At 49.8% G+C, this 22,707-nt stretch overlaps 1 protein-coding gene across 1 annotated transcript in view; it reads right to left on the bottom strand.

Moving 5' to 3' along the window:
- The window catches only part of STK24 (serine/threonine kinase 24), a 1,188,458-nt gene that overhangs the window by 255,760 nt on the left and 909,991 nt on the right, over positions 1–22,707 (bottom strand). Inside the window, exon 4 of the mRNA XM_069639237.1 lies at positions 14,872–14,980. Within this exon, the coding sequence (XP_069495338.1) occupies positions 14,872–14,980 (109 nt within the window). The remainder of the gene's footprint in view (positions 1–14,871; positions 14,981–22,707) is intronic.

The following is a 22,707-nucleotide window of genomic DNA, read 5'->3' as shown; positions in this document are numbered from 1 at the left end:
GAGTGCTCAAGTCACGCTTTCGCTCCCTTGACCGCTCTGGTGGGCAGCTGCTATACGCGCCCCCAGTAGTGTGCAGGATCATAGTGGCAGCATGAGTCCTGCATAACCTTGCAACCCCCCGGGGCCTGCTGGTGGACATGGTGGTGCCCCCACATCCCTAACCACATGCATGGCCACTGCGCATGGGAGGGGAAAGGGCACGTGGTGAGGCAGCCCGTACGCAGCTGGTGGCTAATTACTTCACCTAAAATCACACCCCTGTGGAGTGCACACAGCCCTGGCACATACCAGCTGATGACATAAGGGACAGTCAACTGTCCCAACCATACCAGCCTGAGATTGGTCACCTAGAAGTGTTACATTGTGTGCATCCCTACCTACCGAAAGACAACCAATGCTGTGTCACAAAAAGGCACACATTTATGCTGCATGAATGACTACCCCCTTGCAAAATACTACATGAAAATAGCGCCATGTCACCCAACCCCTCCACATCTCTGCTACCCAACACACCATGGCATGTCATGCAATGTGAAAGCAAACAAAGGAATGCACAATACATGACACAAGTGTCACAAAGTGCACTGTCCCAAATGGAAACAGGCCACAGACAATATGCTCCCAGTAATCAATAACAAACAGCACACATGACCAAATACTTACCAGCAACACAATAGAGCAACACAGGATGAAACATTGCCAAAATATGACAGTACAAAATCAAAGTAGTGCAAGTCTTACAACCTGAATAAGCCAGCACATCGACCCCTTCCAACTGCAGAGTATTGCTGTCAAGCAAATGTGTCAGTGTACTGCATACAACTTGAACTGCATCTGCAAAGGAGACGGCATTGTGAAGACATGAAGAAGGTACCTGTGCATAAGGAGGAAGACATGGATGCACAAGCACATATCAATACACCATGCAGTGTTCAATACAACAACAATTCCCACTAGGGATGTCCACACAGTTTTGACCACAGACTGCCCACACAGCTCATGGGAGCCCAATGTCACTGTGTAAGTCACTGTCACTTGGTCACACCCTTTGCAAGCCCATGGAAAGGGGAAGCAGGAGGGGTATGTGTTTCAGGAACCCAAGTATCTAACCCAAACACGGGACAGGCCTGCATGTGCCCAGCTGGAATACACAGTGGATGCCCACGGGAGCACACAAGGCAACACACTGGAAAAAAATAAAAAATCAAAAATGGCCATGTGTGGGCCGGGGCGGGGGAAGGGGGAAGGCCACCCAGGAGGTTCGAGAACATGGTGCACACCAACACCCACCTGCGTGGATGTTGCGGAAAAAAAAATACCTCCATGGGCTCATGGCCTGCACGGCTACGCTAATGTGGGAGAACTGCTGCTGTCACTCTCTTCACCCTCTGCTGCTACATCAGGAGGTGGCCGTTCTATGGCAGGCAGCCCACGCAAAGCCCCGGTATGGTCCTCCATGGCAGCAAGCATGCAGGTGTTGTAGGTCTGGTTCTGGAGGATGATAGTACAGAGATCCCCATGCAGCACCTCACGGGTTGCCTGCATTTCTGCATGCATGGCTTTGCGTGATGCCCGGATCTCCTCCCGAGTTGCCTGCAGCTCAGCTGAGAGCGAACATGTGAGCTGCTCCAACTGATGTTCTGACCTAAAATTTCGGGAAGCCTCAAGTTCACTTAGAGTCTCCCTGAGGAACTGGAGTTCTAACCTCAGGGCTTCCCTGTGGCCCTGTGACTCAACAGAAAGGGCTTCCCGCAGATTCTCCAGTACCGCCCGTCGGTCCCTGTTGGATGCCAACATGTCCTCCCTGTGTGATTGGCAAATGGACTCTGTTGCCTGCTGTTGGAGCTCCATCTGCCTTTCAGGGGGGAGAATGGAAGTGGCCACCCTCTCCATTGCCTGAGCCATCATTTCAACCGATGCTCCCTGTTGTGCTGCTATACCGTACATGGAGTTTTCCCAGGCAGTATTGCCTGGTGGCGCACGGCCACCGCGTCGGCGGGCACCACACCTGTTTGGGGCAAGGCGATCTGCACCTTGCTGTGCTGGCACTGCCTGAGGCTGCAGGACTGCATTCCCCCTCTGATCTGCTGGCCCAGGAACAGGATCAGATGTAGTGGAGTGTGACCCTGCATCCGTAACCGCCAAAGGCACAGTTACCAACACTGACATCCCCATAGAGGGGTCTACCCCTGGTGCAGGTGGGTTGGACAGAACAGTATCCCTGCCAGAAACACTCACCTGCGACAGCACATAAGTCTTATCATCCGATTCAGCACCTGAATCATAGAGGTCTGGGGAGGTGCACCCAGAGACACCCCTGGACAGAATGGTCTGCAGGAGGATTGGGTTTTCACCCACCACCACACCACATCCTCCACTGGTACCCGGTCGTGCCTGAGATTCCTCCTGGGTCTGCACCATCTCATTACCCTCTACAGCATGAAGGTCGTCATCACCTGCAAAAACATGAAAGACAACAAATGGAAACAGGCATGAGCACCATAGCACACACATAGGCCTGACAAGCCAGAGATCCAGTACATGAACAACACATGTCCCACATGACCATAACCTTGTCATGCATGCACTGTCAATGATTTGGAAGGGGAGGCAAAAAGCAGACACTGAGGACTCCAAGATGGAAAATGAACACATGTGCTGCATGCTGGATAGCACTGTCATCACATATTAGCCTGTGAGTGGCATGGTCAATACACATACATGGCACATGCCAGCACACAGATGGCACGTAGCATAGCCATGGTACATTTGACAAGTACAGCCATATGTCAGTGAATGAGTACTGTCACCCATCCATGTGAGATGGACATGATGAGAAGAAAAATGCAAAATAGTGTGCCAAAGTATGCATGTGCCACACACTGCAACACATCCAGTGTGCAATAATACATTGTTGGCAGGCAGATGGATACATCAATGGTTGGTCACTTCAACATGACGGAACACAACAGTCATGTTCAACATTCAAACAGGGACCAAAAATTAATGTGAGCAGGCCCTTACTCAATCAGACTGAATGGTCAAATCATTCCCATAACAAGGTAATAAATGTGGGCCAATGTGGGTTGTAATCTATGACAGAAGCATGTCACATATGTGGCATTAGGGCAGAAAAATGCATTGCAAAAATGGGAGGATTGAACCAATCAGGCTGAATGAACACTGAATAATCAGAACAATGTTGTTGCAAGATGACAGTTCAAGGGCAACTGCAGTAATGTGGTGCTAATTGGCTACTGTGGTCAGAAGGGATACTGTCATACCCAAACCCAAGGCTGGTGAATGGTTTGGAGGAAGCACATGGGTGACCCATACCACTCAGGAGTACACACCCTCACCTGGCACTCAATCATTAAACATAACCCAAGAAACATACACATGGATTACACACACTTGCATGGGCACTCACCGGACAATGCATCATAATCTGGTAGGTCTCCCACGCCTTGGATCTGTTCCTCTGTGACGAAGGTTCCAGCAACAGACTCATGTTCAGTGAGTTGGTCGTCCTCTGGTGGAGACCCACCGCCAGTCACCAGAGTAGAGGCATGATTTGAAGCCAGCTTGTTCTTTGCTCTGCGTTTCAGGTCATTCCACTGCTTGTAGCAATCATCGGCTGTGCGTCTCACAAATCCAAGGGCACTAATGTGGTCCGCGATGGTCTGCCAGTGGGCCCTACGTTGACCGGGCGTAGTCTTACAGCCTGCAGTCACCAACATTTCGCGGCTATGTGCCGACACATAGGCCACAAGTGCATCAAGTTCGGCGTCATTGAAGCTAGGCTTCCTTGACGTGCTGGAGTGTGTAGCCGTGTCTGGGTTCTCAGCCTGTAGTGCAAGAGCACCCTTCTTCTTCCTCTTGTAAGGTGGTGCGGATCCTGAGTGGCTTACACCGCTTTGGTCAGTAGGGGCAGAAGCGCAGGTGGACTTGGTACTAGAAGCCTGTAATGGCACAATGACCATAGGTCTTGGTGCAGGCATTGGCTGTAGGGTGATGTTGGCAGGGCCAACGTCGGTGTGATGGACCTGGACCGACACTGTCCCGGCTGGGAGACTCGGAGCTGGGGTGGATTGAGCTGCAGCTGCCCCTGCAGCCTCCCCACCCTGGCTACTTGGTGCAGCAGATGACATTGCTGCCCCAGATCCACGTGTCCTGGTGACAGCAACTTTCACCGGCACACATGGCTTAGACTTGCTGACCTGGAAGTCAGCCTGGGAGTCATCCTGTGCCGGTTCAGGTGCCAAAATGGGCCGGTCCAACAAGGGCTGAGCTGGGATGGTGTCAGCTACGTTTCCCACAACCATTGGGGGGGCATGGGTGTCCCCGATTGGTCCTCCACACACTGGGCTCTAGGGGCACCCTGCAAATACTGGCCATGTCCCCTACCACGCCTACCATGCCCACCTTTTGGAGGTCGGCCACCTTTGCCTCCCTTACTGCTTGGTCGCCTCCCAACCATGGCACTGATGTTGTTGTGCATATGGGAGTTGCAGTAAACAATTGTCCTGGGCAATTGGGGTGAAACGGGTAGGGTACTAGATGGAATTCATACCCTAGTGCTCTAGCAAGGCTGGATGTGACCCCTGTGGGAAGATGAACGGTCACGCAACGCACAGGCACCCCTAAAACAAAACTACATGTGCACGCAACCCCTGGTAGACCACGTGCGTGGAAAAATGAACCCGCACTACGCTGTGGCACCCAGAAACACAAAAATATGCATACGCGTGTTACACGCAGTCTGGGGTACGCGACACACGGGGGCAACCACAGTTGGAAAATACATGCGTGACTCACCGTCTGCCTTGAAAAAGAACGTGAAAAAGATGCACGTGTGCGCATTGGCAACTCCCCCGCCAAAAGAAGAAAAGAACGCAGTCTGAGGAAACAGGGAGTATGAACTGGACACGTGAAGTAATCGCGTGTGAACCGACAAGAAGTACACGATACACCTGCTCGCTCTCCACAAAAAGCACGTACAAGGAAACAGCATGATACTCGTACATTTTAAGCCAGCCCACATGTGAAACGTCACTTACGTGCTTACGCACTAAGGCCCTTTCCTCCAATAGCACGGTGACGTGCAGTTTTCTCACGTGCTGATTCACTATGCACCCGTGTTGTGGGAAACGCCCGCGCGCGTAACGTCACTGACACGCTTATGTGCTAAGGGCCTTTCCTTGGATTTTACACTGACGTGCAATTTTTTCACGTGCCAAATCACTCCATATCAAGCTGGCCACGCGAATATACACGGAAGACCACGCTCCTGCCCAAAGGCCATTTTCCTGCCCCCAAGAGCCCCAAGCACGCTCCCACCAGCCATCTGCTGCTGCCTGTCTGCTGCCCACGTGCCCTGCTATTTGGTGCCTGCACGTCAGCCATCTGCAGGGGTCCAGTTGCTGTGTCCACCCCTGCTGGAACAGAAGACTCCCGACTGGTATACCATCGCTCCACAGCCCAGCCCCAGGACCCAGTTGCCCACCCACGCCTGCCTTGGGGGTCGCCATGTCGGGGCAAACACCATCTGAGACCACTGGTGACCCCCAGTCAGAGAGGCAGAGGGCCACCAGCTTCAGTGAGAAGGAAGTTGGTGTCCTGGTGGAGCATGTCCTGGGGCATTATGATGCCCTCTTCGGAACATCACGCGCCAACAAGGAAGGACGGTCAAGGATCTGGGAGGACGCAGTGGTTGCCATCAACGCGGAGGGGGTGGCAACCCACGACATCAAGCACGTCAAGAAGCGCTGGGAAGACTTGAGGTCCAGGACCCTCTACAAGGCCGGGCGCCTCGCGGAGGGGGGCCGGGGCAGCATGAGCAGCATCCAGATGAGGGTCCTAGACCCTACGCCCCCAGCGCTCCATGCCCAGATCCTTCAGAGGCAGACCAGTCTGGAGTTGAGCAGTAAGTGGCAAGCATTGCTGTGTGAGACAGGGCATGTTGCAGTGTGCTGGTAGTCTGATACTTGCCTGTATGTGTGACATAGGCCATGTATGGATGGGTGTGTGCAGGGACATCATGGTCGTGCATGTGAGACCAGTAATGTGTGAACCACATGGATGGTGCATGTGTTCCAATGCAACATGGGGAGCTGTATGCGGAATGCACACCTGAAAGCATGCCAGTCTCTGTTCTTGGACATGGAGGGGGTGTGAGGGATGGGTGCTGCTGTCATGTACATGTATGGTGCACATGTGTGTGTGTCGGAGAAGTGTGTGTGTGACTTTGAAACGCCATGGATGCATCACACATGTCCGTGATGATGTGTAGATTCACTCATGCAGTGCCTTCACTGTTGTATCCACTGTGTCTATCCACTGTGTCTGTGGTGTACAAGCCATGATGCATGACCCTCCGGTGATGTGTGTGCATGGGATCAGTGTGAGCCATGATGCATGTGAGTTTGAAGGCAACATTTTGGTTAACAGAGGCCCTTGTACATGGATGCTGATGTTGATTGCAGGCGCCGGGACTGTTTCTGCATGTGCGTTGCATGCATTCACCCATGTGTTATGGAGGGACAGGATGGAAGTGACATTTGACAGTGCCACTCATGTGTTATTGCTTCCTGTCTAGGGGAATATTGTACTGTACCCTGTGACTTGTGTTCTATGTCTCCCTCTATGCAGCGTCAAGTGAAGAAGAGGGCGGAGACGGCGCTGTGGAGCCAAGCGGCGGGGATGCCTCCACCGGGCGGCGACGCAAGGCCCAGCCACCCTCCCAGGAATTGCCATCATCCGGGAGCGAGGGGGCTGGTGCCGCGTCTGGCACAACTGTTGTAGCGGAAGGGCCGGGTGAGCCCCCACAGGGGCTTGCAATGGCAGACTACGGTGTGGAGACATCCAGGTTGGTGGTCTCCACAGAGGAGGAGGAGCTCGCTACTGAGCCGCACATGGGGCCTGGTGGGGGTAGTACCACTGGTGCAAGTGGTGCAGTCCAGGGCCCGGGTCAGGAGGCAGCACAGGTCACCGCGGAGGGGCCTGTGCATGTCGCTGTCCTTGACCCTGTGACTGCACCTCCATGCACCAGCAGGGATGCCCCGTCCCAGGCCCGTCCGCAGGTAGGGGGGAGTGCCACATCATTTGCCTCTCCACTACCTGCGGACGAGGGGTCCCACGACCGTATGGGCTCCATCCTGGTTGGTGTTGCGTTGTGCACACGTGACATTTGTGATGATGTGCATGCTTCCTGGGCGGAGCACGCACGCCATCATGAACAGCAGCGTCGCAACGTGGCACTGTTGGGATGGGCCCTGGTCGGTGGGTTCCTACATGTGTCACGCACTCTGGCGGACCTCTCCTCCTCTGTGGAGACTATGCGCCAGTCGTTCTCCCTGCCGTCTTCCGGCCCAGATTCCACCTGGGGGACATGGGTCGGGGCCTGCTGGCAGGTTCCCCTCACTGCTGGGTGGGTGGGGGTGCTGGGAGACATGAGTCGGGCCTGCTGGCAGGTGCCCCTCACTGCTGGGGGGTGGGGGTGCTGGGGGACATGAGCCGGGGCCTGCTGGCAGGTGCTCCTCACTGCTGGGGGGTGGGGGTGCTGGGGGACATGAGCCGGGGCCTGCTGGCAGGTGCCCCTCACTGCTGGGGGGTGGGGGTGCTGGGGGACATGAGTCGGGGCCTACTGGCAGGTGCCTGTCAATGCTAGGGGGTGGGGGTGCTGGGGGACATGAGTCAGGGCCTGAGGCTCACTGCTGGGGAGTGGGGGTGCTGGGGGACATGAGTCAGGGTTTGAGGCTCACTGCTGGAGGGTGGGGGTGCTGGGGGACGTAAGTCGGGGCCTGCTGGCAGGTGCCCCTCACTGCTGGGTGGGTGGGGGTGCTGGGGGACATGAGTCAGGGCCTGAGGCTCACTGCTGGGTGGGTGGGGGTGCTGGGGGACATGAGTCGGGGCCTGCTGGCAGGTGCCTCTCACTGCTGGGGGGTGGGGTGTTGGGGGACATGAGTCAGGGCCTGAGGCTCACTGCTGGGTGGGTGGGGGAGTCAGGGCCTGAGGCTCACTGCTGGGTGGGTGGGGGTGCTGGGGGACATGAGTCGGGCCAGCTGGCAGGTGCCCCTCACTGCTGGGGGATGGGGTGCTGGGGGACATGAGCCGGGGCCTGCTGGCAGGTGCCCGTCAATGCTGGGGGGTGGGGGTGCTGAGGGACATGGGTCAGGGCCTGAGGCTCACTGCTGGGGGGTGGGGGTGCTGGGGGACATGATTCGGGGCCTGCTGGCAGGTGCCCCTCACTGCTAGGTGGGTAGGGGTGCTGGGGGACATGAGTCAGGGCCTGTGGCTCACTGCTGGGTGGGTGGGGGTGCTGGAAGTGGAAGGTGACATGTGGGCTGGCTGGGGGGCATGCCCATGGTGGATGGGCTGCCTGCAGGACATGACCAGGGGTGCAGAGTAGTCCCCTGTGGTTTGGGTTGCCTGCAGGGGCCATGGAGGGGGTAGAGGGCACACCTGGGAGGACCCACACTGCCAATTCATGTGTGGGACTCGCCGCGCCCTCCACCCCCGCTCTGACAGCGAAATCGCGTGTGAAAGTTCCCGCGCAACCCCGAAATCCACGTGCCCGCTCGCACAGCCCAATCGCGTGTTGAACTCCCCGCACACCCCAGTAATACACGTACCCCGCTCGCACAGGGACAATCGCGAGTGGGACTCCCCGCGCACCCCAGTAATACACGTACCCCGCTCGCACAGGGCAAATCGCATGTGAAACTTCCTGCACACCCCCGAAATACACATACCCTGCTCGCACAAGGCAAATCGCATGTGAAACTTCCCGCGTACCCCGGAAATACACGTACCCTGCTCGCACAGGGCCAATCATGTGTGAAACTTCCTGCGCACCCCCGAAATACACGTACCCCGCTCGCACAGGGCCAATCGCATGTGAACCTACCCACGTACCCCCTAAATACATGTACCCTGCTCGCACAGGGCCAATCGCGTGTGGAACTTCCCGCGCACCCCCGAAATACACATACCCCGCTCGCACAGGGCCAATCACGTGTGAAACTTCCCGCCTACCTCTGAAATACACGTACCCTGCTCGCACAGGGCCAATCGCGTGTGATTCTTCCCGCGCACCCCAGTAATACACGTACCCCACTCGCACACGGCCAATATCGTGTGTAACTCCCGGCGCAGCGGGGTATGTGTATTCGGAGGGGTGCGCGGGGAGTTTTACAGGCGTTTTCGTGGTTGGGGGCCTGTGCGCCATGTACGGGATTTGTGCGCTGTACATGGCACACAGGGAGGGGTTGGGGTTATAACTGGCGCTGCTGCAGGGTCACTGCGCCACTCTGCGCCACGGCTGGTTAGGGATGTTCAAATCCATGAATACGCTGTGCGCGGAAATGGATTTTGGCGCACGCGGCTGGCGCAGACTGTCGCACGTGCACACTGTGCGCCAGCCGCGTGCGCCACTTGTGCGCTGAATTCTATGAATTACCCCCTTAGTCTTACAAGAGAGTCCTGCACCGACTGCCACTCTAACGCCACTCTGTGGAGTTCCTGGTGCTTTTGTAAGAAAGGCAGCTCTTCCAGTAAAGCAATGCCACAGTAGGAAGACTTCAACTTAGTCTCACAAGAGAGTCCAGCACCGACTGCCACTCTCACGCCACTCCTCCAAGGAAGAAATGCATGAGTCACAGTAAGGCTCCACACTTATCTAACTGAGCAACAGTAATCCGCCTGGAGGTTGAGCGTGCGAGGGAATAGCTCACGGTAGAGCTACCATCCTATGCAAGACGAATTGGTTATCTAATGCACAGAATAAGTGCCCATTTGTCAAAACCCAAACGAAATTGAATAAGGGCACTCGGCAGCAGGAAATAAGCCAAGGGACGGCTAATAGCTCACATCATTCTAACTGTCCCATGGGGTTGGACGAGGATCAAGTTTCCAATCTTGAAGATTTCTTTACTGCTGATCCGGCAATGGACTCTGGTGAAGTCTGTCACCCTACGAATAGCGTTATGACTCAAGTGAACTTGGGGAAAAGGGCTGTTGGTGCCCCTCCCAGTGTTTCAGCTGCCTCCAAGTCTGCACTCTCCAATCCTGTAAAGGTCCTGCAGGTGCAAATTTTATTTTGTATGGGCAGCAGTCTCTACCTAAACCGCTCACGCTTTCCCGAGCTCTTATATGCGGTGGCTCCCCTGCGATATATCAACAGCAATGACATCGGAATTGTAGATATGTATGAGTCCATTAACCCAGCCATCTCACTTGGGCATTTTTATACTGAAGACACACTGTATTACATTTTGGAACATTGTGCAGTAATCTACAAATTGGGTTATGATTGCTCAGTTCTTGAATTGGTGGATTTCAATGGGCACAAACATGGCTGTTGGGCCAATAAGTGACGTAAGGTTGCCAAAAGAGGCTGTGAACGGGCAGCAGCAACGTGAAGCCCTCAGCACCAACATGTTGTTGCCGCAGAGGACGTGCAGGCGACTGGTTGCTGCTGAGGGGCAGGGGTTCTAGGGGGATGACTCCCATTGGGCATGGTTAGCAACACCGATCGAGAGGAGGAGGGCCCCTCACTCCTAACTAGGGGTCCACTCAACCTTTTTTGCTATTGAGCTGGAACACACAGGGACATGTTCACCTATTCCAGCCAGACGGGCTGCTGGAGCACATAGATGGGTTTAGTGTTGTTTTGTTACAGGAGACCTGGTTAACGGATCCCCTTGTGGTTGACGGTTGGAGTTTTTTAACCCGTGTAGCTGTGCAGGGCCCCAATGGCCATCCTAAGGGAAGCCTTGCTCTCTATGGAGCTTGTAGAAGAACCGTCATTCTCTGCTAACCCTATGGAGCTTTTAGAAGAAGTGTAATTCTCTGCTAACATTCTTATAGGTAAGGGGACTCTTGCCCAGCATGCCGGGTCAATACACCCCCGGAGTTACTTCTCATAAACATCTACGTCCTGCCCTACACAGTGAATGTCATCATCATTCTTAGGGAAATGGAGGTCACATTAGGAGAGTTGGACTTTGGGGGCCCAGTTGTACTCAGTGGGGATTTTAATGCAAGGATTCCTGTGTACTCTCTTTGCTCAGTGGTGGATTCGTGTGGAACTGGGGATTCTGTGCGGGGTGGAGGCTCCTCTAGGGCGCACCAATGGGTTATGAGTTGGGCATGTCTATTGGGTAAGTACGGCTTCTCCCTGATTAATGGCGCATGCAAGTCTGACACGCTGCCAAGTTTCACTCGGTGGGAAATGGGGGGAGCAGCATACTGGACTATACGTTTGCTGCTAACTTGCCCTCATTTGTGGCGGACATGTGTGTGTATCAGTGCCCATAGAGCGACCACTTCATCATCTTAGTGCATTTGAAACTGCAGGCCTTGGCCCATTGTCTGAGAACATCGGCCCATTTAAGTGTTAACCTTAGCCTAAACTGCATCACATGAAATTACCTGAACATGGCGCATGCAGTGACGGTCACGCGAGATACCCTGGGTTCCTTTATTATGACACAATCTACTATTACTGTGCAAACATCATCGAAGTGCGCCTGCTCGGCCCTCTCTCAGTTTGCACCCCACTTGGCAACCTTTCAGAAGTGTTCCCTGACAACTACTCCATCTATAGGTAGGACGGGCCTGTGCTGTAGGAACCCTCAGCGGCATCCTTATGGCAGAGAAATCAGGAATAGAAAGAGGATGTTGAGGGGGGAATCTTAGGGCCATTGCAAAATTACAATTACAACTAATGGCACATAGTCTTGAGGTGAAGTCTGTTAAACATAAGTATTGCAAATGGTTGAAGAAGCATAGGTATGTTACTGAATGCCTCTGTTGGCGGGATCTGGTTCAGGCATCGCTATCTAGCAACACCATAGAATTTTGGAGGATTGTAAATGGTAGAGATCCAATAATTTGAGACATAAATGGTATATTTGACTTGGGATGGGCTTCATATACTCAGCAGCTGCTGGGAGGTACTTATGTAGATCCCTCAGTTTGGGTGAAGTGCTTGGAGAACTGGGCTTTTGGACTCAGTCTTGAAGTTATTCTTGGGATTATTGGTGCCAGAAAATCCTCCAGGGCCCTGGGCCCTGATGGGATTTGTAATACAATTATTAAATCTGACCCGACTATCTGGCCGTAGTCTTCCAACATTATCCCTTTCAACCAAACGGGATTTCGAAAGAACTCCAGCATCATTATAAATATTCTTGCCCTCTCTACCATTATTCAACAAGCAGGCATGATCAGAACACTCCTGGTCTACGTGGCTTATATCGATCTAAGGGCCGCGTTCGACATGGTGGATAGCAACAGGCTGTCGGGGAAGCTGCTCAAACCGAAGATCCCTTTTGGTCTTCTAAGGATGATTGTTTCACTACATTCACACACCAGGGTTAAGATTTGATTGGATCAGCATGGGGGCCTCATCTTGGATACCAACTCATAAAGGCCTCAAACAAAGCAATATCTTAGCCCCCATACTGATACTGTTCAATCTTTTTTTGTTTGACCTGGGGGAGGCACTAAAAAACCTTATTGCAATCCATCTGAAACTGGGCTCTACCACGATCCAGTGGCTGTGTTATGCAGATGACCTATCCATTCTGGATCCTACCCCAGAAGGTCTGCAAGCATCCCTGAACAAACTGAAAGTGCACTTTGTTATCAATTTGCTTGTCATAAATATTTCCAAAACCAAAGTTATGGTTTTTAACCCGGTGAGAACAAAGAAGAAAAGGTGAGATGGGTGATGTAAGGTGTGAAACTCGAAGTAGTCCCTTCATATAAATACTTGGTCATACACCTGCATAGTAGGCTAAGGGGCAACATCCACTTGGATCAAGTAAGATTGAGGACCAACGTGATGCTGGGCCGTATTCTGTCTTTTGATTTGAAGAGAGGGGGGTTTTCTTCTGGCTCGTTATTTCAGCTATATCAAGCTAAAATAGCTTCTGTTTTACTCTACGTTGCTGAAATATGGGCACTGTTACAACTGGCAGAGACAAGTAAACTTGAAGAGCCCCGCTAAAGAGGCTCTTACGCCCCCCCGCACGGCAATGGAAATGATCCTACTGGAGTATGGCATCTCGCCCATCAAATGCAGAATATATCTTAGCTGCTTACCCTCTATTGGAAGAAGGTTAATGCCCCGGAAGTCTCCCTTCTAAACCTAATCTTTGATATCTTCACCACTAGAACAACATTAATGCCATCTAGTAATCTTGTAAGACTATATGCCACGGCAAATAAATGTCTATTAATTGCCCCTGGGCACTCATTGGATTCATCTCTTCAGAGTTTTAATAAAACTATGAAAGTCACTTTACTCGGCTATGGCTCAGACCAATCTGGCCTACATTCAGGGAATGAATCACATCCCTACTTATATCCAACAATTTGTGAGCAACTAATTGCTGTGGGATTATGTAAAACTGAAATTTAACACCGTTAGAACAAGGGAAATTGAAAGGACTTGGCAACACGCAACAGAAATAGGCAGGGAATGCCGGCTTTGTGGGGAGGGGGGAGTGGAATCAGTAAGGCATCTTCTGTCTGAATGTGTATCTCTTGCTGATTAAAGGGCCAGTGCACTTCGTTCAGGAGGTTTAATGGTGAGCCTTCCCCAGTACTTGTTATGGGAAGAATACATGAGAAGGAATAATCATGCCTGCATTAATTTTTTCACTTTGTTATGGAGGAAAATTGCTCAAATGTTTTAAATTTTAAATTGAGGGGAGTGCCTGTGTGACTATCGCAGCCCCTGCCCTTGCAGTGTTACTTTTTAAATTAATGTAATTAAGATATATTGGTAGCGATTGCATTTTTGCATTGTTGGAGTTTATGGAATATGGTTGTGAAAAGTTTTTTTGTTAATACAATAAAGAAAAAAGCATAACCTTTCCTCTCTTCTCAGGCATACTCATGTACCCACCACTCCTAGTGTTGGCATTAAGTTGAGATGGAAGCAGAGAAAAAACATGCATCATTTGCTTAATGGATATGTACTAATATACGTTGATAATATCTCTCTTTTACAGTGAACCATTACAAAATCTTTGTGTGATATACATGAATTCACTAACCTTTTATTCATTTCCGAGTCGTAAATGAAATTTCTTTTTGGTCAAATTGGGATTTTCTAACAACTCCCCTTTATTGGATCCAATCTAACTGAAAAAGTTGAGGCCCTCAGTCACAAACTGCTCTACCTGAGATACTGGACGTTTGAAATAGTCTTTTTTTTAATGTGTTCGGGCATAGAATTTTTGGCAAATATAAGAAACCTACTGAGCAATTGTAACTTTTTCTTCTTGACAATAGACCTGAGGGACAACAATCCCAATTCCATTCTCAACAAAGACACTGATAAGGAATTAGGTAAACACACAACAGATTTCCAAATGATTCCATCAATTCTTGCCAGTCTTTCCCAAACTTTAGGATGACTCTGTTTCAGTCCCTAGGTTATGGTCGGGATGACTTTCATTGTATAGAGGTTTTTTAGGGGTAATGAAAAATATTTACAACAATTTCTATCAAAAATGTTCATCTGGGCCTTTAACGGTTTGATGTTACTTCTCCCGGTTTCTCAAAATTGCTTTTAATTTTTCCTTTCCCTTTTGTAAAACCCCAAATAGGTGAGGGATGACACATGTTCCAGGTGTACAACCCCCAACTGCCATTCCTATCTATTGGTTTTCCTTTTGTTGGGGAACACAAAGGTTTTAGATTTTGTCAGGTTTATTTTCAAGTTATTCATAGTAGTGTATTGATAGAAAGACTCTAATCTCCTCTGAAGACCAATTAGAATAGCATAGAAAATAATTATATCATCTGCATATGATAGCAATTAATACTTATTATCCAGGCATATTAACAGCTTACCTTTGATATCTCTATGTATTTTCTTTTCTGAATGGAGGTACTCAAGTCCCTTCAGGATTTCCCTTAATATTGTAGCAATCTGTAGCTCGTCAAGAGCACCAGGTTCTAACTGAAAGACAAAAGGACGTCTATGAATTATCTAAGAATACTAATAAAACAACCATTCTAATAACAAGAACACATTCCCACCCTCACGTCAGTCACCCTATGTGTGGTGGCGCTAAATGAAGGGCTAACTACTATATTCCCTCGGGCATGTACTCTCTGCTTCGTTAAGGCACAGCAACCATTTAGCTTGATGGTGAGAGAAAATGCTTTCAATGGAGTATAGACCTTATTGCAGGAAAGTAGGAGTATTGGATAGCTTTATGTGTTCAATTTCTCTTAAATATTCCAGAATATAACAGAGTGATTATTGCCTAAGCAGCTGCTTGAAGAACTAAGCATCTCCTTTTTAAATTTCTCCTATGTACAGTACATCATGTAGTGAAAACATTATTAGCCAGATGTAGGCACCCAAAGTGTCGACTGCACCCAAATCCACAATCCTTAAGGGGAAATTTTAAACGTTTTGGAAAATATTCCATGCTTATCAGCTCTTGAATTTCAGAGATCAGACATGCGTGGGCATTCTTCCAGCCAGGTGTTGCAGGACTCAAACATAGAAATGTTAGGCACACACTGATTGGATGAACACTCCTATCACATCATACCTAAGGCCACCTGTGATCCCTGCTCTCACACAAATGCCCATGATTCATCACAGAAAGCGGTTTCTGTCCTTGATTGCTTTTTGCAAGTCTTCAAATGATTTCTTAATTTTTTCTTGACACCAGACAGGAGAGTACTGGAGCAGAACTCTGACTTATTGAAGCAAAAACAACAGAGGGGACACATACTGCAAGTTTAAGACCATGTCCAATTTTCCAAAATTAAATCAGGAAACCTTTCTGGCTGTAGCTAAAAGAGTTCCAATAGCAATCTTTTCAAACGCTATTTGTGTTTTCAAATGTAGAGTAGGGTACCTTAATTACATAAATAGTGTGGGGCAGGAAGCCTCATTAAAATGTTTTTACATTTCATGTATCTGTTAAACTGAAACAGGTGTTTAATGTGGCGTTCAGCATTCGGAAACCCAATACATTATAACTCAGAAAGCAGTCACACATATCAATTGCATTTGCTTGTGTTAGGGCTTTCATCTACCGCCATGTCTAGCTCTTTTTAAATGCTAGAAATCTTAGAATGCAAAAGGAAAACCAGAACTGTATAACATTCATCCTGCTTCTGTAATGTCTTACCTACAAATATCTTAATTGGTATATGTTTATGGTGGAATATTTAGATTGCTTTATAAATAAGCAAGAAACCCATTTTGCTGAGTTTTAATTAGTCAGTTTCTTTGTAAAGTCCCTGGACTATATCATGGGGTAAAGGGGTAAAGGGTGGGGTAGACTTGGGTCCAGGAGCTGCCATCTGCTTCATAATTCTAGACTCAAAGGAAGTGGGGTGGTGGTATCTCCTGGCATACCCCACAATGCCTCTGTCTTGTAGCAGGGTCTTGTGACATTGAGGGGGAACATGTGCTTGTCCACCTTAAGTGCCAGGCTATTATGCAAGTCTATGCAAACATTAAGGAAAGCTTTGAAAGTGTGTGGCGCATCCAAAAAACAAGTATGTCTACATTGTAGCCATTCCCACATGTCGACACACACAGTAGCTGGGGCACCCCCCATCTCCCGCAAGATGTTCTTACATGCCATTCCTACTCCCTATCAAGGTAATGTTGTGGTCACCAAGGAAGAAGGGTTGACCAAGTCCAGACATAAAGATAAAACTGTGACGTACTTACCAAAACCGGGCAAGCACATGGGCTATACTCAGAGTACTGCTCCCTACATTCAAACAGCTTACGCTGGCAGCCACACACAAATAAACCTTTATTTGACAGTCTTTCACAAGTAGCTGGGAAATGCTTCACTTGAACTCTTAAAGTGGAGCTCTGCGTCAGCATCACCCATCCCTGTGTAAACCAAGTGTAATTCCAAATGACAATCAGCCTCAATGTAGAGTTGTACCACACTTCCGCACAGAGGTGGGGCAGAGGAACATAGGTGCAGGGAAGATGCAGACAATCACATTTTAACCAATCCAATTCTAGTGCTCATATGAGTAACCACCTCAGAGCACCTAATCCAGGGCAGTCCCTTGGTGGGGGGCAGGCTCACAATATAAACCACTGGCACATTGACAATGGTGTGGGTGTTTGGAGACAGAGAAGGAGCTATGGAGAGAGTTGGAGGTGAAGGCAGAAGGAGATTATGGCAATACATGAGGAAGGAAACTAGAGAGAGGTGGCTAGAGAGCAAGAGGAGAAGGAACATAAAGATCCACAGGGAGGTGGTGAGAGGAAACAACAGGAGGAGTGAGGCTGCTGGAGGGAAAGCTAAAAGAGGAGAGGAAGTGGTTCAGAGGAGACTGGAGCTCACATCAAGGGAGAAGCAGGGGAGTCTGTTAAGGAGGAGGTTGGAGGTGAGATAAAGGGAGAGGCAAATGAATGCTTTTAGGAGAAGGCTGCTGGAGACTTTACGTAAAGACAGAGTAGGGTGTTCAGGAGGATGTTGGAGGAGCCATGAAGGGAGAGGCTCAGTATTGTAATCAGGATGATGTTGTCAAGGAGTTCCCCCCTTCTCACCTGGGTCTGGTGTTTGCCGGTGTCTTCGATTGCTGCCTTCTTGCGAACGCTCCTGGTCTTGAACAGCACTGCTCAAGTCTCGTCTGGTTCCAGGTTGCGTTTAGTTCCGGGAGCACGGAGTCCAGGAATCCGGGAGTCTGGGAAAGGCTAGTAATGCTCGGAATCAGGAAGGAGGAAAGAGTCAGGAGCGGGTAATAGCACTGGGACTAAGGAAACAAAACCGTGAGCTATGAACACACGTCTGAGGCTACTCTGCAATAGCATTGAGACGCGCGGAGCCGCGGAAGGCGTGGTCTATAAATAGATCACGCTGCGTTCAGCGCATGGAGCGAGCAAGGGCTTCAGCTCTGGACGGCCATGTTGGATGTAGTACGGAATGTAAGCCCTGTTGAGACAAGGACCAGGAGGTCCAAAAGGGGCGTGAACTGAAGTTCATGACATTATGCCTCCTCTGAAGGCCTTTTCCTCCAGGTTTGCCTGGGTGTATAGGTGAAATCTTCTGAGCAACCGAGGAGCCTTGATATTTGAAACAGGTTCCCAGGTCCTTTCGCTAGGAGGATATCCTTTCCACTGCACTAGGTATTGAAGATGGCCCCGCTTATACCTGGAGTCACAAATCCGGGACACCTCATATTCCAGTTGGTTGTCAACCAGTAGAGGAGGAGGTCTACTGGATTTTCGAGAGGATTGGATGTAGGGCTTCAATAGGGATGTGTGAAAAACTGGATGAATTCTTTTCCAGGAGTCAGGTAGCTTGATTCGATATGAGACAGGATTGATAATCTCCTTGATGGGAAATGGACCATAGTAGCTGGGAGCCAGCTTGTTTGGTCGCAAGTGTCAGGGGAGTAGTTTTGATGACAACCACACTCGGTCATCGACCGTATAGGAAGGACCTGGTCTTCTCTTGGAATCTGCATACCTCGTGGTCTGTAATCTGGCTTTCTCTATGTGTTCTTTAGCCTCCCGGTGAATGTTGATAAGAGTTTCGATCCAGGAGTCAACAGTAGGTACTGGTCTAGGGTAAGGAAGAACCGAGGGTAAAACCGATGGATGGAACCCCTGACTACAATAAAAAGGGCTGGTCTGTAGCGCTGAGTGTTCGGAGTTGTAAGCGAATTCCGCAACAGGTATCAGGAGAGATCAGTCATCCTGGACCTTGGTGGCGAAACATCAGAGATATTGCCAGGGTCTGATTTGCACGTTCTGTGGCTCTGTTGGTTTGGGGGTGATATCCTGAAGAGAGGGTACTTTGGATTCCTAGTACCCGACAGAGGTGTTTCCAGAATTGTGAAATGTATTGGGGACCCCGGTCAGATATGATCTTGGAAGGAAGCCCATGTAGTCGGAATATGTGTTCCAGAAATATTCCAGCTAGCTCTGAAGAGGAGGGTAGTTTCACCAGTGGCGTAAAATGGGCCATATGGGTAAACAAATCTATGGTGACCATGATGGTAGTATATCCTCGGGAAGGTGGTAACTACACTATGAAGTATGTAGCGATGATTTCCCATGGTTTAGAGGGTAGAGTGGGCTGCAGAAGAAGACCCGCCTGTCTTTTGTTATCATGTTTATTTTGGACACAGGTTATACAAGCCTGGATGTATTGCTGTATGTCAGACTTCATTTTAGGTCACCAGAACTGTCTCTGTATAAAACGGAGGGTGTTGGTGATACCTCGGTGCCCGGAATGGAGTGTGTCATGACAAAGGTTTATTATTTTTTGCTGTAACTTCAGTGTAGGAATGAGTAGTGCATTGGCCTTGAATAAGTAGCCTTCCTTGGCTCTTAATTTCCAGTGATTTCTTGTTGAAATGTCCTTCCATATTTCCGAGGATTGGGTTTGCGATCGGACGTCTTCCAGGAGATCAACTGCTTGGGCTACGAAGATCGTGGGAGAAAACATTTTAGGAAATGCCTTATCTTCAGTGGTCACGTAGTCAGGACAGCGAGACAAGGCATCAGAGATCAGGTTCTGTGATCCAGGGACATGAGTAATGTGGAACTGATACTGGGCAAAAAAGTAGGCCCAACGTGCCTGACGACTGTTCCTGCACTCCAGTGACAGTAGAATCTGAAGGTTTCGATGATCAGTACGGACTTGGACAGGATGTCTGGCTCCCAGAAGTAGGTGTCGCCATTCAGTGAAGGCTTGGCGAATGGCTAAGAGTTCCTTTTCCAGGACGGAGTAGTGTGTTTCACTCTGAGTTAAGGTTCTTGAAAGATAAGCAATGGGGTGTTCCAAATCGTCCTCCATTTTCTGCTTCAACACTGCTCCTATAGCGTAATTAGAGGCATCCGTTTCCACTAAAAAGGGTCGACTTGTATCGGGTTGAGCCAAAATGGGCGCTTGTGTGAACTCGGTCTTCAAACGCTGGAATGCAGTTTCTTGTAATGTTGACCAGACAAATGGGGTATCCTTCTTTAGCAGAGCCACTATAGGTTGTACAATCTCGGAAAAGGTGGCTATGAACTTTCGGTAGAAATTGGCTAGTCCTAGGAAGGATTGGATTTGTTTCACGGACGTGGGAGTAGGCCAGGCGAGAATGGCCTTTACTTTTGAAGGGTCCATGCCAATCCCCTCTGGACTAAGGATAAATCCCAGATAGTGCACAGAGGTAACGTGAAACAAACATTTTTCAGGCTTGGCTAAGAGGTGATGTTCCCGGAGTCTTTGTAGAACTGCCTAAACATGTCCTTCATGCTTCAGCTGGTCCTTGGAAAAATCAATATGTCGTCCAGATAGACAATGCCGAAGAGAAACAACATATCAGAGAACACCCTATCCATAAAACGTTGGAATACTGCTGGGGCACTGGCTAGTCCAAAGGGCATGACCAGGTACTCGTAGTGGCCAAAGGGTGTTATAAAGGCGGTCTTCCACTCATCTCCTTCCCGGATACGGATCAAATGGTAGGCACCCCTGAGATCCAATTTGGTGAATATTACGGCTCCTCTCACAACTTCCAGGATATCCGAGATCAGGGGCAGTGGAGTCTGAGTTCCTTGGTATCCTTCTTGGGAACGAAGAACAACGAAGCACCTGCTGGAGATTTCGAGGGTCTTATGGTGCCGTTTTCAAGATTAGTGTCTAGGTATTCCCGAAGGGCCTTTTTCTCAGGTTCGGAAAGAATGAACATTCTGCCGAAGGGAATTACAGCTGAGGGATCCGTATCTACGGCACAGTCATCGGGCCTGTGAGGGGGTAAGGCTTGGACTATGGCAGTAGAAAATACATCAGCCTCTGGAACTTGTATGATATTGGAAACCATGAGTGGTGTTTCTTGGTCTCTTGGTGGTTCTTTAGAAGTTATCGAGGAGGGGCCCAGGGATAGACAGTGGGACATACAGAACTCTGAGCCCAGGAATAATTATCCTGCTGTCCAATTGATATACAGATTGTGCTTTTGTAACCAGGGCATTCCCAAAACCATGGGGTAATGGGCTGACTTAATGATGTCGAATGTAATCCGCTCTTGATGATGGTTCATGGAAAGTTGGATCTCTTTAGTCTGCTGGCTTATGGATCTTGAAGAGGGGGGTCTTCTGTCAATTGCTTCCACCGGCTGCATGGTGTTTCGTGTCTCGTACGGAATATGATGACTAACAACCCAGTCTTGATCAATGAAAATTCCCATAGCTCCGCAGTCCATCAAGGCCAGAATGGGATAGGTCTTGTCTTTGGAGGGCGACAGGAAGGCCTGTAGTATCGACAAACTGTTTTGTCCAGGAGAGTTCAAGGATGGAATTGATGTGGAGCAAACATCTCTCTCCCGAATCTCTGCTCCATTTAAGATCGGGAGCTGGCGTTTCCCGAACGCCGAGGAGGTGCCAGAGGACATTCCCTGACCAAATGTTTGTCTGAAGCACAATACATACACAAACCCGTATGGATCCTTCTCAATCTTTCTTGGGGTGATATGGGTCCACGAAAGGCTTCAATTTGCATGGGTTCAGGTTCTGGGGCTGGACTTGGGTTTGCGTCCATTCTGGCTGTGCTCTCAAAGGACGTCTTGGGTGGGTTTCCCTTGGATTTCTTCCTTTCAGCCTTCCTTTCCTGGATGCGAAAGTCTATTTGCAAGGCCAGATCCATTAGTGCTTGGAATGAATTTGGTCTGGCCACCCTGGCCAGTTCATCCTTGATCTCATCGTTCAGGCCTCTCCTGAACAGGGTAAAACTAGCCTCAGAGGACCAGTCTGCTTCCTTAGCCAATTGTTTAAATCTGTTCACATAAGTGAGCATATCTTGGGAGCCCTGTTGAAAGTCCAGCAAGCGTTCTTGGGTAGTATAGACCTGTTCTGGACGGTCAAATATGCCTTTAAGGGCCTGTATGAACCCATCATAGTCGTCTAGGAGGGCATCGCCGGAGTTAACAAGGGGTGTTGCCCAAGTTAAGGCGTTGCCGGAAAGGTGGGATATGATGAAACCCACCTTAGCCCTAGGAGTCGAGAAATAATAGGGCTTAAAGGTAAAGTGGACCAGGCATGAATCCAGGAATCCGCTAAGTGTTTTTGCCGAACCATCATACTTGTCAACAATTCCAGCCCAACAGGGCATGCTCCTTTGTAGCAGAATCCCGGGATAAGACCAATTGTTTGAGCCCGGCGTTTTCCGCCTTAAGATTTTGAACCTCGGTTGATAATTCTTGCATGCGTCGCATTAAGTTCTGCACGGCGGCTTCCATCTTGTTTTTAGGTTCCATCAGGTGGCGTCTCAAAGTGTCAAGGAGTTCCCCCCTTCTCACCTGGGTCCAGTGTTTGCCGGTGTCTTCGATCGCTGCCTTCTTGCGAACGCTCCTGGTCTTGAACACCGTTGCTCGAGTCTCGTCTGGTTCCAGGTTGCGTTTAGTTCCGGGAGCACAGAGTCCAGGAATCCGGGAGTCTGGGAAAGGCTATTAATGCTTGGAATCAGGAAGGGGCAAAGGGTCAGGAGCGGGTAATAGCACTGGGACAAAGGAAACAATACCGCGAGATACGAACACACGTCTGAGGCTACTCTGCAATAGCATTGAGACGCGCAGAGCCGCGGAAGGCGTGGTCTATAAATAGATCACGCCGCGTTCAGCGCATGGAGCGAGCAAGGGCTTCAGCTCTTGGCGGCCATGTTGGAAGTAGTACGGAATGTAAGCCCCGTTGAGACA

The sequence above is a fragment of the Ambystoma mexicanum genome, chromosome 7q, assembly GCF_040938575.1.
Source record: "Ambystoma mexicanum isolate Mex_15411 chromosome 7q, UKY_AmexF1_1, whole genome shotgun sequence".
NCBI classification, from domain to species: Eukaryota; Metazoa; Chordata; class Amphibia; order Caudata; family Ambystomatidae; genus Ambystoma; species Ambystoma mexicanum.
This window is presented reverse-complemented; position numbering and strand designations above follow the sequence as displayed.